The following is a 19,193-nucleotide window of genomic DNA, read 5'->3' as shown; positions in this document are numbered from 1 at the left end:
TTTTAGCGTCGATGAAAGTGGAGACAGCGAAATGGTATTTGGCGAGATGGAGCCGAGGATTAGGCATGTGATACCTGACATTCGTCTTACAGGTAGGAAAAAACTTAGGAAAAAACCCAATTAAATAATAAGGCCAAGTCTGGAATTCGAACCCACACCCAAGTGCAGTCTGGATTAGTAGTAAACACATACTGCTTGAGTTACGTTGGTGACTTTCAATTGTTTTTATGTTATAAAACCCACATTGCCTAATCACATTGTTCCTGATTTTGTTACACCTAGAGATCCCTGTCAGTTGTCGCTAAGAATCCATTTCTGTAGAAGATAGCCTCAAGTTAGTGTTTGTCTTTAAATGTCCTTATAACGAAAGTTATTAAATGTATATAATATTGTTATACAAAGTGAAATATATAAATAATAGAAAGCGTAACATTACTAGTATTTAAGATAATTCTTAAAACAGTTGATATTCACATTGACATGTATACTACAGTAGAACCCCAATTATCCGTCACCCTATTAACAGATTGGTGGATTATCCGACTGTTTATTTCGTCGCTCTTTTTTTTTTTTCTTATATGAAGTACTGTTTTGTAATCATATTAGTAGGTTCTACATATGTTTTTGCTAGAGGGTGTTATTACAAGTCTTTATAGTTGCACAGCATTGTCTACTATTCGAATTGCCGTTCTATAATATAACTTGTATATAAAATGTCTTCCACGGAAGTCAACAGGAAATGTGTTGTGCTTGCTTACTTACGGCTTCTAAGGAACCCGCCGGTTCATTGCCGCCCTCACATAAGCCCGCCATCGGTCCCTATCCTGAGCAAGATTAATCCAGTTCCTACCATCATATCCCATTTCCCTCAAATCCATTTTAATATTATCCTAAATATCGAAAAAAAAAATGGAAATAATTGAATGGTTTGAAAAAGAGAACCTGTAGCTCATCTTGCATCAGAATATGAGATTGGAGTTACAACTGCGCGATTTAATAAACAAAAATAATAATATGTAAAAAAAAGTATGCAAATCTACAACATGAGACCTCCTTTCTTCCTATCTTTCCTGAGACAGTTATTACAAAGGACTTCTTTGCCACTTAAAAACCTGTCGTTGACAACCAGACTTAAATTAGTGAACTTCTGATCCACTAAATAGCGAGTTAAATACAAGACCTTGGAGGAAATTACAAAATCTTTCATGGTACGGATTATCCGATTTTTTCGATCAACCATTCTGTCCATTCCTTTCATTACTGCGGATAATAGAGGTTCTACTGTATAATAAAATACAAATAAATTTAATAATTAAAGGAAGAAAATTTCATCTAAATAAGAGGACTCGGGGAAGGATGCAAGAATACTTGTAGCATTACCGCACTGAATGGTGAATCCAATGCGCTGATGTAGATATTGACTGCTTCGAGGGTCCCCAGAAAGCTGCACTAAACTTCTGCCTATGGTGGAGATGAGAGCTTTGGCTTCAATACACCATGATCCAAACGTTTCAACCGCAAAAGGGACAAAAATATAATTATCTGCAAGATGTTTATATTTATGGTGTTTACTGACAGCGGCACTTTCTGCTGCAGATCCTGGTGTCTTAGAGGTTGAAGACAGATGAGAAGGGGCCAGTGTATCCACACATGTGGAATCCCAAATTAAGGATTTGCTTACACGCCATGGGACTAGAGTCAGACCATCTGGTCTCTTGCCATCTGAACGGCTGATCCCGGAAGGTTCTAAGATGGATAGAACCCCTGAGGATGTTAATGCTCTTTTAATGATGTCATGGAGCGAAGAATGGCCCCTTACTCATGACACAACTTAAGGCATGGTGGCCATAAGAATCTACAATATTGCCACAGATACATTTATGAATGTGACAGATTTTGCAACCGAGGCGTAAAGCCACGGAAACTTTAAAAGGTCTATGATCCATAAGGGTACCGATGTAGAGGAAGGAATTGCATGAAGCCAAGATCCTGAAACATTTTGTTGGAGAGCCAAAAAACGAGGACGATCTGTATCTGAAGAAAAAGATGACTGAAGGGACTCCTTAACAAGAGAGATTAGTATTTCATCCCAATTCTTTTGAACAGCTGGAAAAGACAGAGGATCAGAGTTATTGGAAACCTCACCCCATCGAACTAAATCCTCCTGCACAAAAGGGATCTGAACCGAATCACTTTTATTATATGTGGTTAATATGAATTTATTTCTTTAATCTGAAAAAATTAATATATGAGAATGTAAATAAGCAATGGAATATTTTATTAGATACCGTAATAAAAATTTAATTTCAGAATGTCCACGAATGAAAGCTGTGGCTTTTTTTTTCGATTATAATGTATGAGACATGACTGTTTGGCTGCCCATCTATATAAAAGAAATATTTTTCCTACTCCTAATTGTTTACTTTGTAAAGAAGACAGTACTATAATGAATATGACACACCTCAAGAACTTATACAAATTTAACAGCTACAGATCTGTCATTACGATATTCAAAAGCAAGAAACTAAATGGAAGAACTCCAATATGACAAGCATTAGCAACCAACTAACCAACCAATCAAAATTTCAGAAAAAAAAAAAACAGTTTCTTTTTGTAGGCATTACCGGTATAGGTATGGCTTTCATATGCAATTCTTTTTCTAATGGTGGATACTTGACTGTTCGTCATTTACTCATATGAAGCCAATTATATACACCAATTTACTGACAGCCATTGCCCAGAGTGTGCCATAGGAGGCTGGTCTAAGTGACGGCGGCGGCGGCAGCGGCAGCGGCAGCAGCAGCAGCAGTAGCAGTAGTAGTAGTAGTAGTAGTAGTAGTAGTAGTAGTAGTAGTAGTAGTAGTAGTAGTAGTAGTAGTAGTAATTTTATTCACCATAAAGATTTTTACAAATCATGGCTTCGTCAATCTTATTTCTAAGTCTTAATCTAGTCTCTGATTATACTATGGACATATTTATGAATTTGTAGCTTTGTTATTGAAGGACATCTGCTGACATGATTTAAGAAGAACTATGCTATATCTTATACCTACATTGAGATGGGATGGGATGGGATGGGATGGGATCATGATCTGTTTTTGGGATACCACAGGGGAACCGGCATTTACAGAGAAAACCCCTGTGTTAACCTGGACCAGGGTTATTCAATACAAGTCATAAACCAGGCCTATGCTGGGGATCGAACCTGGGTCCACAAAATTACGAGTCCAGCACTCTAGTCATTGGACTGCTGTGGCAGGTATGTAAAAATATTCATCACTATTTTTTTTACAGTACTATATTCCTATTTTGTTGAAGTAAACATAAATTAAGTTTGCAGCAGCATATTTAATTTTGTTTTCGTGCTGAGTTTCTCATAAGTGAAGTGAAGAGACTAGAGTATCGAGAGTTGTAGGACAGTTAGATACATCAAACAATTGAAAGTACTGCAAGGAATAATATAAAACTTATTCAGCGAAATAGTATTCGTTTTACACACTGTGTAAATACTTTGTATTATTCTAACAGGCAGAGACAAAATAAATTATCAGAAGACTAGTCCAATATCAAAAATCAAGTTCTGGACCAATATAAAAATATGTTATTAAGATGATTAGCAACCAATGAGTTCAGTTTAGTTACACACAAGCATTGAGCAATGCTGATTGCGTGAACTAACTAACCTTTACACTCCTTATAGGAACCATTAAGTTCAGGGCCTGGAGATGATCTGGAACTAGAGGACTCTGATTCCTCATCATCTGCCACTGTCGATGACTGCAGAGAGGAGTTGTTGATGCGCATGGATCCACCGAGAGATGACGACATTGGCGAGGTGCCTGTAGAATGGCGCCTAGACTTGCGTCTCTCGGCTGTCATAGATTCCGTTAGTGATTTTCGGTTCCTTAGAGTTTTACGCACTGTTTCATCCAGCTGTTTGAGTGGAGTTCCCTTCTCTTCACCGTCCTCGTGGTGTAACACTGCTTCGTAAATTTGGAACTGGCGCAGCAGATCGAGATCTGTGCCCTGCTTCGACATATATCTGTCAACAAATAATTCATTATTATTTTTAATCTATTACAGCATTGAAAAATGTGGCGTAATTTCACAATGGTTCCTTAATTTTAGGTGACGCATTCCTGGGAGTGCAAGGCAATCTTATCCAGGGCTGCGTGGCATTGGTCTGGATATATTTTAAAAGTCCTGTATATTTAATTAAGATCTTAAATATTGCGATGTACCGAAGTACATATGATATTTCAGTGCAGAAATTCTGCATCATCATATGATGATGGAAGAGTGGAACAGAGAAAAACTCTCTCCGGCATCGGGATTTGAACCCGGGTTTTCAGTTCTATGTGCTGTCGCTCTATCCACTAAGCCACACCGGATTCCCATCCTTATGTCGGATCGAATCCTCTCAGTTTAAGTTCCACTTCTTGGGTTTCCTCTAGCGGCCTACCCTTGTGCACTTTGTGATTTAAAACGGTGCTTATTCCATCAGATCCCTGCCACTTAGTAACTCATAATGAGTGCACCTCTGCACATGTGTGAGCATTGTGCCACTGTCATATATCTATGATCCAGTGCATGAGGGTAGGCCACTAGAGGGAACCCAAGAGGTGGAACTTAAACTGAGAGGATTTGATCCGACATCGGGATGAGAATCCGGTGTGGCTTAGTGGACAGAGCATCAGCACGTAGAGCTGAAAACCCGGGTTCAAATCCCGATGCCAGAGAGAGTTTTTCTCTGTTCCGCTCTTCATCATCATAAGATCTTAAAGTTAAAGAAACTTTTTGATACTATCATTTATCTTACTGCAGCCTTAAAATTCACTATACTATAGTTTTATATTTATTCATATTTCATGCTACAATAATTTTTAATTATTTCTCCTTCCCACTTCTTTCTTGTATACTGAAGTGTTTATTGTTCTCTTTATTGGACCAATTTAATAATAATAATAATAATAATAATAATAATAATAATAATAATAATAATAATAATAATAATAATAATCTTAGACTTCAAGTTTGACTTCTTTTATTCAATATTAACTGGAATGTACTTGCCCTGGATATGTATTAATATTGAAGTAGTATTTAAAATGTTATACATGAACTCTATTTCAACCAACTCTAGATATCACGGATTTAAACATAGAATTATTTAGTCCTACCTACAATATACAAGGTGTTGCAAAATTCCATACTCAAACTTCTAGGTATGGTTGAGGAGCCCAAAACAAAAATTTTTTGTTATATAACCACAGCCCGGAAAGCAATGGTTATGTCAGTCGTCACCTTTGAACGCAAACATTGCTGATAGACATTGAGAGTGTGGTAACCATTAAAATGGTTTTGGTGACATTTTGTTTACAGGTATTGTTCAAATGTGCTGCCTCCTGCTTCAATACATGATGTACAACGACGTGATAATGCATCTCTCATACGTTGAAATACTCCATGTTGATGTTGTAAGTGATCGGCAGCTACAAGAATCCGAGCGACGAGGTCCTTCACAATTGGCGTTTCATACACTAAACTCTTTAAATATCCCCACACAAAAAAAAAACCGAGTGGGGTGAAGTCAGGAGAACGAGCAGGCCATGCAATGGGCCCACTCCGGCCAATCCAAGTTCACCGAATGTGCCACGTAAATGCTCTCGAACTTGAAGAGAGAAATGAGAGGTTTCGCCATCATGTCCTGTATGAGACGCTCTGCAGCTCTGGAATTACCATTGGCTGCACCATAAACCAGGTGCATATCAGCGAGTTCTACAAAATGACCTATGGACATTTAACGAAAAATATTTGTTTTGGGCTCCTCTACCATCCCTAAAAGTTTGACTATAGAGTTTTGCAACACCCTGTATTTTGCAGTGGAGTAGCTCAGTTGGTAAAGGAATTCAATACGGATTGGAAGGTCTCATTCTCAGATGATGACGAGATTTTTTTCGTTGACAAAACTTCCAGAATGGCTCCAAGGTATACTCAGCCTGCTATTAATTGAATACCGGGCCTTTCCCCTGGATGAAAGCCAGACAGAGAGTAGTGTCGACCACACCATCTCATTCTAGTGCCAAAGTCATGAAAGCATGGAGCATTATCTTCATGCTCCCAAAGTGCCTTTATGATAAATAAAGAGGATATATATACTTTTATTTACAACAAACAGTACATACATTTTATCTTTCCACACTCACGTGTGTGCAGCTGTGCTGTGCACTGCCGTGTCTGCTGTACATCTGCCAGCGTGGAAAGATAAAATGTATGTACTATATTTCATACATTGACTTTTAATTCTGATTCCCAGATCAGTTGAAGAAATGAGAATGTTAAAATTATTATTAACTACATTTTGGACATCTCTAGTGAAATATGACTATTGCATTCAAATGCAGACTTATACCTCTGAATAGTTCCTTCAATTCCCTGTTCCTCCAAGGCATCAACCTGATCGTAGTACGTATCTTGGTCCGGGGTTCCATTGAGAGTCTTATTCACAAGTGTCATCGCATATATCAGAAGTTCCGTATCAGCTGCATCATAATCTTTTAGAAGTTTCACGATGTTACTCCAAGGTAGCAAACCTGTAACAGAACACGTTTGGTATGATATTCATTGTAAAGCCAGTCATACCTATACTGTGATAGAAGTGTAGTTAGGGAACAATTTTCTTTTCGTCTGGCACATCAATTAAAACGTCGCGATATTATTAACTGAATGACGTTTTATGAGGAGATTTTAAATGGCATGAATGAAGATTAAGACTTTACTGGCACTTTGTGGACGTTGAAAAAGCACATTTCCATCTCAATGGTAGTCACTTAAAGGACGCCCTTTTCAAGAAATTTAATTAATGACAGACTATGTAGGGAAAACTCGGCTAATTCCGCAGTACGGGTAATTCCGCAGTAGTACATATATGGTTTTACTGCGACTTTACAATAGCGTGAACGTAAGTTTTGAGAGGCTGTCAACAGGAGGCATGTCCTCTGCAGTGCTATAGGAAAAAATCAAGGTAGCCTACTGGTCGATACCTCTGTCGGCAATATAGTGAAACATCGAAAGTTGGCTGTTTTTCGTGTTTTGCTACACAGCTGTGAAGAGAGCATTGTTACATAAAAATGGTTCCTTTTATGTTACTTTCATAATTATTTACTACTGCGGAATTAGCCAAGTCCAATTGCGGATTTATCCGCAATGTTGCGGAATTACCCGAGTTCTTCTTTTTCAACTGTAATGTATGTACAACTAAATATATTTGCATTTTAATAGGTCCCTCTATCTCATTTGGTAATGAAAGGTTTCGTCCATGTCTGCATACCTCGATAATATATTTTTCAATAAACATTTTGATAAAAATATTATATATTTACTTCTTAATATTGCAGAAATAGCCGAGTCTCCCTACTGTATGATCTCATGTACGTCATTTTGAAAAAAATAAATTTTTGAGTCAAGAACCAAATACTTATAAATAAATATTCCTTTGTCGTATCCTGTTTACATAATAAACTCAATTATTGTGACTATGTCAATATTTTTTTAAAATCGTTACTTATGAATAATTTTTCTAGCAAAACCATGAGGGAAAATGGAAAGAAAAATGTTGGAATGTGGTATTTTATGTTTAAAATTGTAATAGTTTACTTTTATTATAGTAGTAATACATTTTATGCTCATATGAAACACATAAATAAAATATGTATAATACAATTAATTACATGTATCACAATAACACAGCCTGATTAAATCTGCAGATAAAAAGTATATTATTTTATGTTTCACTATTATTAGATATCATAGTAAATAGCTAAAGATAAGGTTTTTTTTAAAAAAAGTTCATAACAACATTAATTGAAAAGCTAGCTGGCGTTCAATTGGTACTGTTTAATACATAATGCGAACGAACCAAGCTTCACTTACATTCTTCGCTCTTTCACGTCCAGATATTCAGAGAAGAGAATGAAAACTGCTCTTTTGTTTTATCTCGCGTAACATCTATGTGCATAACATTTTGGAACTTTTCTGCCTTCAAATTGGACGGAAAAAAGTTTTATGGTCTTTCTATACATTTCTTTAAAACTGTAGGCCTACTCAAGCATGGAAGCAGAGGTTTCGTGATACGATCAGAGATTCAAGCGACCTGGGAAACAAACGTACCACTCTATCCAGACCTAGAGCCTATAGTTTGTGACACTGCAGCAGAAGGGCACAAGTGACCGATAAGTAAAAGGAAAATTAAGTGATAATTAAATAATTAATTATAAATCATCAGATTTTATAGATTTCATAACTCATGCCATTATAATAGGATTTATTTTGTATCTCTGCTAACAAGCAACGCGCAATTGTATTGACGCTGCTAAATTAGAAATGTTAATCTTACTTCACAGAAGATATTGGAAATGTTTCCCTCTCTGTGCTGAACAAAGATTGATGAAAACATTACTGTTCACTCATACTGTTACTCGTTGGAACTCTGTAACTGGAATGCTTTAATCCGGGGGTACAGAACTGGCGAGAGAGGGGTGGAAAGCATGGGGAAAGCGTTGGTTCCACATCCACAGTCCACCGGCTTTGAATGACGTATCTGTGGCCTGTACGCAATCACATAAGACAGACACTGAATAAAAGCCCCTCCCCTACCAAGTCAATAACGCGGAGGTGGAAGGAAGGAGTGAGTGACGTATTCCGATGAGTGACGAAACGTCACAGTTGTCGCCCAGTTCTGCAAGCCTGCTTTAATCTGACGCGGGTTATATCTTTAAATTTCTCCGTTGTTTTTTTTTTTTAATCTAATGGTGGGTAAATTACTGAGTCACCCAAACGTTTTCATCTCTGAGCGACGCGCAGGTCTTTTTTTGCTCCATAGGCTGTTATCCTCGGTGCACCTTACAAGGCGAAATGTATAGCACCGTATGATAATGATTAATGGAGCAATGGTGCAAAATGGAAATTCGGTAGGGAAAACGGGAGTACCCCGCAAAAGTCCACCACCAAGTACCGTCTTTGTCGAGCACAATTCCACTTAGGCCCGCCAGGATTCGAACCCGGGTTACCAGCTCCGAAAGCCGAAATTTTAGTCGTTTGACTAACGGTGCGTCATTCTTCCAATGCATGGAGCTTTGTTTCATACACTTCGCCTTTCAAACTACTCCACAGGAGTTAGATCGGGGGACAGAGGCTTCCACACAATATTAGTATTCTGTCATCGGCTTTGAAAGAGACAGCTGTGTGGGCAATTTCTGGATGCTATTGAAACCAATCTTATAGTATCTCTTCTTATTTTAGTTCCTCGAAGAACTAGTTCCGAATTTAGGTAAAGATTAATATTTTTGGTCCTACAGAATTCATCTGTTATGGTAACAATAATAATTGTTGTTAGAGAAGAAAAATTCACTCCGGTACCGGGGATCGAACCTGGGTCATTGGTTCTACGCACCAAGCGCTCTAACCATTGAGCTACACCGAAGTTCAATCCACAGTACCAGATCGAATCTCTCTCCTCTAGTGTTTTTTTCTTTGTTGCCTTACTCCATGTTCCACATATACGTTGACATGTTAGGTATATTAAGTCAACTGCCATTATACAAGGAGCGCACTCAACTGAGTGACTTAATGGCCGGGATTCCACAGTAAGTATATGCAATGTTGGGCGAAGAATCTACGTAAAGATTCTCCCCTACAGAATTTATCTGTTATCGTAACAATTGTTGTTACTGTGGATTGAATATTTCACACACTGGTTTCTTTGAGAGAGCTCTAATTTACCAAAAAAAAAAAAAAAAAAAATACGGTGAATGAAATTAGCACATTTTGGAAGTATGTTCCTAGTTTCTTACAATAATGGTGATAGTGATTGATGGTAGAAAATATTAAGAAAATAAAAGAGAAAGCATAAATAATTTAATTACCATTTCTACTAAATTAAGTCTGGTGTCCAGTCCATTGGGTACTCCCAAAGGTATTCCATTTAGAAGATGTCTAAATGTCAACACGAAACCATTTGTTAAAAGTGGAGAAACTTGGAGCTCTTGTAACAAAGCCATACAAAATCACTTCTTGTTTGTTTTTAACATTATCCATCACTTTATAAGTATACTGTATTTCCTTGGTGGACATAATACATAAATAAAATTGCATTATCCTTCACAGTCACCAGATAATGAATTTATGAACGTGAAGTTAATAACAAGGTGCAAGTATAGATTCCATCTTCCCAGTAAAATTGTTAACAAAAAAAAATTAAACCAGTATTTTAACTAACATTTGATAAATGACGCCTGATCGTTCAGCTCCTGAGCAACATCCACACAAAACGTTGATGAATTATTCATGGGCGCATTAACAAGCCAGTGAAATAACTGAATCATTAAATATTTCCAAGTTTCCGAGTTGATGAGTGGGACGAGGTCATAATTTATCTTTTTGTTTGCGTAGGTTTTTGTTAATACAAAATGTTAAATCTCAAATTTATTTAAAGCTACAGTATATGTCAATAAATTTTATGATTATGAGACAGTAATGGGGAATTTATTATTTGTTAACATACACACATTCAAAATTTTATTTATGGTACAGAGGTATAAATATTATTCAGCATTTCATCATTAGGACTTAAAAATAGCTCTACTAAAATAAATATTCAAAGGAACTGGCCACCCTATCCTATTATCTTCCGGCTTGGTTGCCTCATGAGTGATGCCTTATTAGTGTTACGTATGAGGTTCCAACTTGTCTTCGGACAGTTAACTAAATAACAATATTCAATGGAAAATATTATTAGCCTATAATATATTGTTGTATCAACAAAGCACGGCTAATAACCGAGTAGGAGAACATACATAGCCATAATTTTTTCCAGTTATGCATAGGTAATTCTACATACATATTCTATCAACAAACTTTCTAAAGCGGAAACATACAAAGCTAAAGTAAATCCAATCTTAACAATTACGTATTCATTTGTAGCGTCAACTATTTAATAATCCATATTTTGTTCTAGACACAAATTGCAAAGGTTGTGATATTCCTTTTAAACAAAAGTGTTTGTCGTTACTAATATAAAAAAGGGAGCAAATAATCCATATTTGTTCTAGACACAAATTAAAAAGGTTGTGATATTCCTTTTAAACAAAAGTGTTTGCCGTTACTAACATAAAAAGGGAGCAAATAATCCATATTTGTTCTAGACTTAAATTACAAAGTTTGTGATATTCCTTTTAAACAAACGTGAGTGCCGTTAATGACATAAAATGGGAGCAAATAATCCATATTTCTTCTATACACAAATTACAAAGCGTGTGATATTCCTTTTAAACAAAAGTGTGTGCCGTTACTAACATAAAAAAGGAAGCAAATAATCCATATTTTTTGTATACACAAATTACAAAGGTTGTGATATTCTTTTAAACAAAAGTGTGTGACGTTATTAACATAAAAAGGGAGCAAATAATCATATGTTCTATTCACAAATTACAAAGGTTGTGATATTCCTTTTAAACAAAAGTGTGTGCCGTTACTAACATAAAAAAGGGAGCAAATAATTCATATTTGTTCTAGACGCAAATTACAAAGGTTGTGATATTTCTTTTAAACAAAAGTGTGTGCCATTACTAACATAAAAAAGGAAGCAAATAATCCATATTTTTTCTATACACAAATTACAAGATTGTGATAGTCTTTTAAACAAAAGTTTGTGACGTTATTGATATAAAAAAGGGAGTAAATAATCCATATTTGTTCTAGACACAAATTACGAAGGTTGTGATATTAATTTTAAACAAAAGTGTGTGCTGGTACTAACATAAAAAAGGGAGCAAATAATCCATATTTGTTCTAGACACAAATTACAAAGGATGTGATATTCCTTTTAAAGAAAGGTGTGTGCCTTTACTGACATTTAAAAAAAAGCACGGAGCATAGCTGGGTGGGAGAAAGAAACTGGCCACCCTACCCTATTATCTCCTGGCTTAGTGATGCCTTAATGATGTCACTTGTGAGGTTTAAACCTGTCTTCGGACAATTGATTAAACAACGACATAGCTGAGTTTATACCTAACCTAATCATAGTGATTTTTGAGAAATGTACTTGTACTTACCATGTGCTGTATCGACAGCGTGGACTGCTTTGATGAGGAGAAGACAGTTTGTTTCCACATACTCTACAAACACTAACAGAAGTTTGAGGGCTGTCTTGACTACAAGACGGAACTTGCTGGCGATCAGTGCATACAGCCATTGTACTGTCTCGTTGTGCTCCATCACACCATTCATTCCATCCACATACAGCATCACCTGGCCAAGTGCTGCAACATAATGTAACTATTAAGTAGTATGCAAGCTTTTAATCCCCGACATGAAGAAGTGACAGGACATTCATCAAATCTCTATAATTACAGTTCGTGATTGCTATTGTGAGCATGGTTGGGACTGTAAGGATATTTGGGATCTGAAATAAAATGTTGGTATTTCTTTTCATGTCTGTCGTTATAGGTACTCCCCACATTTAAATTTAACAAGGCGGAGAATTCTCGTTTAGTTCCTTCATAATTATTGCTTCCTCATAACATTAGGCCTAGTCTCGAGACAACAAAGCAACTGATAGACGAAACGATTCATGCATTAATACGACGCCAATGAATTGTTTGGAATTGGGATGAACAATTACAGAGAATTCGATTTATTTGGAAATTAATACCGCAGTTAAGTATTTTTGAATTAGATTATGTTAAATTAACTATTTCTGTTTTTATACTGTCCATATTTATTAATCACCCCTCCCTAATTGAAATATAAACTTTGTCACACTCAACAACGTGCCACTTTATAAAAATTACTCGTACCGGTACATACAAATTCCAATGGGAAGAAAAAAAAAAAGAGTCTCCAACGCTCAGTTGCCATTGTTCGCAACTAGCAGGCAACGATTTCGTTACTCTGCAGTTTTGTTACAGAGTACGACCGTTCTACTAAGTACCTTACTGCTAAGGGGCACTTATTTCTGCAGCAATGTTTTGAGTTTTCCCTACGCACTTCATGTTACGTACTCTGGCTAAGATCAAGGTCTGAAATAACAATAAAATAACAAGACAATTACACACATCCAGTCCTTATGGAAGGGATCAAGTTTCGTGCTGGGTCTGGATTTCTTTTGCAGTGATCGTGTGATAGGTTCACCATACATCAGCGAGTGCTCGTCTTTCTCAAGTATTAACTGAGAAAGTTTGAGACGAAATGTTCCAAAAAACAACACACTATACATTGTTTTAACATAAGGAAAATTATATTTTAAGGTGCTAGATACAGCTTGCAGCAGTAAAATTTTGGAAATATTCATCATTTTCTTCCTCCATTACTGTATCTTGTATAATAATGAAAATTGGTATGTCCTTCTTCTATATGAAAAAAAAAATATATATATTTTTACGATTTAAAAAAATTATTTACATTTTTGTTTTCAAAATTCAGTTCACTGTGCAGTGATGAAGCTTTTTCCACATAACTAAAAAGCTATCCAACATTCTGTGATGAAATATTTTGTGCATATTTATGCATGTCATATCTGCAATATGATGCAAGATCACTTCTCTGCCTTTGATAGATTGTCTGATAAAAAATTTAATTTAAATTTATTTTATTTTAAAAATGGTCAAATATCAGTACTTTCTTCTAATACAAAATAAAAAATATATATATTATTTATTGAGGAATGTAGTTGGAAGAGCATGATATTGTAAACATGAGTTTCAGCAATAAAATAAGAGAGAGCACATGAAAAAGTTAACAAGTTTATGAGTTATGAGGGAAAAGCTTCATCACTAGGGAGCGGATTTTTATGTGCTAAAAATTTAAATATATTTATTTTTTAATGTGCTAAAAAGTACGAAAATATTTGCTAAAAATAAAAAAATATATATATATTTTTTAAATATGACAAGAATATCTTACTTAGCTTGGAAAAAAAAAGTTACTAGGTACTCACCAACCACACTTGAGTGCTAGTAGTTGGCCGAGAATTGCAGTGAACAACAAAGGTCATCTCCAAATTCTCCATCACAAATGCATGCCGATTATCTCTGGACAACGACTTATACTGTGAAAACGATCTTTCCACATCACAGGACGTCAGACGTGCATATTTAAAGAGAGGAATATCACAAACACATACACCGTCAATTTCACCTACAGGCACACCCTCCAATACTTGAGCACTGTTTTTCCCAAACACATTCTGGAATTTGTCCCTTAGTACTTGTACTTCTGAACCTGGTAGCGAGTCTAGTTTAATTTTCACGGCACGCACCTCCCTGTTTCAGACAACAGGTTTTTGGATGTTTCGAGTTTTTTTATGGTGTCACACAAAAAGCTTAGATTTGCTAATAGGAAAGCCAAATCGTTTTTTAAACAACCATCTTTCAGTATATCTTGAAGGATATCGATTGACGAAGCCCAATAACAGGGAATCACAACAAGATATATTGCCTTACTTGATAGACATGAGCGAGAGGCGAGAGATTTGTTTAAATTAAATAATGTTCATACCCGAGTTCTTATCTGTTGTGTTTCACAAACAAAGCGTTGAATGAAATCATCTTCAGCCACAATAAACATTCCTAATTATGTGTTGCAAGATCTCTCCTCCTTGTCCATGTTAATTTATTCTCTAATAATAACACTGATATGTTGCCTAGCAGTTCTCAGAACTTGAGGCGATACTATTACAAAAATGGATCTCGGATACACCACACAGCGCTTAGTAACACGAAGCAACCAGGAATTCTTAAAAAGATAACGTACTTCTGACTTACACAATTGATTTAGTTTTAAAATGTTTAAAAGTTCTTGTAAAAAATTATTTAAGTAAAAAAACTCCAAGACTTATGTGTTTATAATAGATTTCCTGAAAATATTTACATATTTTTTTTTTGTGAAAATATGTGTTTTTACGTGAAATAAAATTGGGGTTTTAAAATTGAAACTTCATGTTCGGAATTTTTAACTTTGTTAATTGTGTTTTATCACACTCAAAAATAAGATTTAATTACATGGGAATCCGCTCCTTATTTATCACTGCACAGTAAACTACCATCATTTTGAATTTTGAAAAAAAAAATCTTTTTAAATCATAAAAACATTTTTTTTTTTCGTATGGCAGAAGGATAGTGTTTTACACATACCAATTTTCATTATTGTACAAGATATAGTAATGGAGAAAAAAAGATGTTGAATATTTCCAATAAGTTTACTGCTGTAAGCTATACCTAACTCCTTAAAATAATTAAACGTGGTATCATCTGAAATAAAAATTCAAAACTACAAAAACATTTGGTTACAAGTTTATTGAATGAACAATAGAAGAATCCCTCTACAGATGATAATTTATAATCTTATTGGTTGGAGATGATAATAATAATAATAATAATAATAATAATAATAATAATAATAATAATAATAATAATAATAATTTCGTTCTCAATTATATGAGGATTCTGAACCAACACTAAAGAATTACAAATAGCTTGACTCTCCTATCATGTGGTTAGCATTGCTTAAGATGACAACCTCAAGTTAAGACAAGACACATAATCAATTCCTCTGGAAGAAGATAAATTTCCACACCCTCGCTGGGAAAGTAACCCAGGTCCTCTGGATCGTGCAATGTTTTACGAACAAACGTACGGCAGGAAACCTTTCTGGAATTTCAAGACTTAAGTCTTTATTTCACATAGGATAGACGATACGTCACACCCTCATGGCGAGAACTTTTATTTATGAGGCACAGATACACTGTAATTAGTTTTGTTCTTCTGGGGAAAGCGAGATATTTACTTTTTTTTCTCCACGTAATGTTAACTCACATATTATTGAGATAAAAACCTCTTAGATATACATCTCTAGAAATACAAGCTTTCCTAAACCACCTCGAGTTACCAAGCCTTAACGCTGAAGGGAATGTTAGAACAACAAACTCTGATGTACCATAATGACTGTATGATTATGATATATGCATGCAAAATACGTAATGGATACAACAATGTACTGTTATTGACACTTACACTTAGTAACCTGCAAGCTATAATGCATGTAAATTATAGTCCATGATAGCTTAGTTGGTAAAACACTTGAATATCTTGTTGCAGTGCAAGTCAAAGTGTTAAGAACTGCCAAGGACAACAATGTAAGAAACCACAAACTTTTGATGTTTTAATAGAAGAAAAAAACTAAGTATTATATGAAGGATTCATAGGATATTTCTCGCTTCATCTTATGCCAAACATGTCTGGGTCGTGGGTTCGTTTAGTGGCAAATCCTGCGAGATTTATGGTGGAAGAAGACACTGCGGAGTATCGACAAATCTACTCTTGAGTAATTCGTTTTTTTTTTCTTTGGTTCTTATTCAAACACTGCTCCACCATCAGCATATAACCACAGTCTAGTATATACAATCACGAAGCTCAATGCATAGTAAATATGCATCCACAGATAGTTGCTAACCACAAGGATCGCTACTATCGCCTCATTACAGACAATGCGAAATAGTACCTGCACAGTCTAGTGTTCCTAGTACTCTCACAACTCAAGCTTCGTGACTGTATATACTAGTAGACTGTGATATAACCATATATCGATCTCGGAACAGGTTTCGTGGCTTGAAAAATATATTAAATAAAATTCAATATATTTATAAGAAACAACTGCTCAGTATTTTTTAACGCGAGAGGAAGATAAAAAACTGTTTTACTTGTATAAGTATAAGGATAAGAAAAGAAGGTATAAAAATTATACAGGAACTTAAATGCTCATTCAAGTTAATTGCACGTATCTTATTGCACCTGTTTCTCCATTTTTACTGGTTCCGAAAATGATCATGTTCATTCCAGTGATATTGAAAAACGGACGGAAATAAATTGATTTTGAAAACTGTTTATGTGCAACTGAAACATATTTTTGTGACACTTAAATGTTTTGTGTTTCGTGTTATAAAATAATATGTTTAAAATATATAGAGTAAAGGTTGCTAATATTGTGATACGAGTAATATTGTGATAGTTCTTTTTGAGAATTTATTACAATTTTACTGAGCGAAAGAAAAACCGGTTTTGAGCAGAAACTTGTCCACGAACATTCCCTTAATACGTTGACGCAAAACAAACGATCTCTGTAAAATTGTAATATATTCTCAAAAAGAACTGTCACAATATTACTCGTATTACAATATTACCAACCTTCACCCTATAAAGCAGCTATTTTCAACCGATGTGCCGATAATGATCAGCTGGTGTGCTGCGAGAAAATGAAAATAGTACAGTTATCGTAGCGAAAATTGGAAAAATAAAAGTGAAAAGAGTAGTGAAAAAGTGAATCCACAAGAGTCAACATTCAGCGAACGCGGTACAAATCGATATTCAGTAAACACATTACTCCTAAAAACTCTCAAAATCCCCCCTAGTTGGGAACCACTGGTTTAGATTATATGAGTGTGCCGCAGGAATTTAAACTACACCTTTAGTGTGCAACATGTTGAAAAAGGTTGAAAAACGCTGCTATAAAAGTTTGGAAACGAATTTGATATAAAAAAAAACATTGAAAGTTGCTGTTATGTATTTAGTTTAAGAACTGTTTCTTAATTATATGAATTTTTCATCTTGACTGCTAAAATACAACATACAGGGTGTTTCCGGGCTGGTGTTACAAACTTTCAGGGATGATGGGGAAGGGCACATGTATCAATTTGAGATAAGAAACCCTGGTCCGGAAATGACTGAGTCGAAAGTTATAAAAAATAGTTGTGTGGAAATGGAATTGTAATTTGACACCACGTGCCCTTCTTCCCTTAATTTTTGGAACAGTCGTGGAAAGATGGTATGGGCTGGATATCTCCTACGTGGGTACTTGAATCCGATACAATCTGTGAGCTTGTCTACTGTTCTCATTGGCTCATCCGTATTCGAAAATCAGGTCTGCATATTCCGCTCTCGTGTACTCCTTCATTTCACTAGGACGGATCGACTGGACACTGCAACTTGTACACATACACTGCTGTCTACAGACGTGCGTATCAGGATCAACCATGTCCGTTACACATTATGCCATCTGCATTGCTTTAGTGTAGTTTCCTGTCCCCACCCTTCAGACAGCGCATTGAATGGAATACTGTAAGTATACAACGTAAACAACGTCAGATGAATACAGTATGTGTAAGACGTACAGATAATACACATAAATAAGGTGTACAGAGGAATAAAATTATTTCATTTCCCCAACTATTTTTGCTTGTAACTTTCGACTCAGTCATTTCCGGACCAGGGTTCCTGATCTCAAATTGATACATGTGCCCTTCCCCATCATCCCTGAAAGTTTGTAACACTAGCCCGGAAACACCCTATATACTACTTTTATTGACAATCGCTAAATTAGTCTAAAGAAAAATAATGTGCTATGGCTTAATGCATAGAGCGTTCAATTTCCGGTGTGGGCGGAGAGAGCATACTTTCTGCCTTTATGTCTAAAACCAGGACAAAATATTTTTTAATCATTATTATCCTTCTTACAACTTGTGGAATGTAATATTTTTTTTTCTATTTTTGTTCTGTTCATTTGCTGATTTTAGTTACTTTTTTATGATTTCTAAGACTAATTACATTCTCTTTTATTATTTCAGCTTTTTATGCTTTTGTTTTACTCCTGTTTAAAAGTCTATGAATATTTTATATTTTACTTCAAATGGAACTAAAAGTCACAGTAAAGGATGTGCTTGATTCGTTTTTCTATGAACTTCTTACGTAAACACGTGTGAAAAAAATTTCATTACTGTGAATCAGACTTTGCTGACGAATGCTTACGAAGTGTGCCGAAGTATTGTTTTTTTTTTTTTTTTTTTTTTTGGAAAGACGCTCTCTTTCTCTCTCTTTGCCTTATTGCATCATTAAATAAATAAATGTTCGTTATGATTACAGCACTACATTTAGTTATATCTACATATTTCACTGGCAGAACGATATATAAAATATAGCAACACTCACCCCTGAGAATGTAGTTCTGGTAGTTCTGATCCGCCTCGGAGCCGACTTTGATGAGGCAGGCCAGGCCATCATTCTGTACGAATTCGTGCACCAAGTCCTTGTCTTCCTGCGGGGCAAACAAAACCAGCAATGTCATTGCTTCTGCTGTCCAGTCAGCAT

General features: G+C 35.5%; 1 protein-coding gene across 6 annotated transcripts in view; it reads right to left on the bottom strand.

The window, feature by feature from the left end:
- Fhos (Formin homology 2 domain containing) overlaps positions 1–19,193 on the bottom strand; it is a 758,651-nt gene that overhangs the window by 41,225 nt on the left and 698,233 nt on the right. For all 6 annotated transcript variants that reach the window (XR_011333454.1, XM_069833164.1, XM_069833173.1 and 3 more), the window contains exons 9-12: positions 19,035–19,140; positions 12,111–12,317; positions 6,413–6,593; positions 3,684–4,042 (exon numbers count right to left, since the gene is read on the bottom strand). Coding sequence is in view for 5 of the 6 variants with exons in the window: in XM_069833164.1 (XP_069689265.1) it covers positions 3,684–4,042; positions 6,413–6,593; positions 12,111–12,317; positions 19,035–19,140 (853 nt within the window). In the remaining variant the exon portion in view is untranslated. The remainder of the gene's footprint in view (positions 1–3,683; positions 4,043–6,412; positions 6,594–12,110; positions 12,318–19,034; positions 19,141–19,193) is intronic.

Source organism: Periplaneta americana, chromosome 1, assembly GCF_040183065.1.
Source record: "Periplaneta americana isolate PAMFEO1 chromosome 1, P.americana_PAMFEO1_priV1, whole genome shotgun sequence".
Classification (NCBI taxonomy): Eukaryota; Metazoa; Arthropoda; class Insecta; order Blattodea; family Blattidae; genus Periplaneta; species Periplaneta americana.
This window is presented reverse-complemented; position numbering and strand designations above follow the sequence as displayed.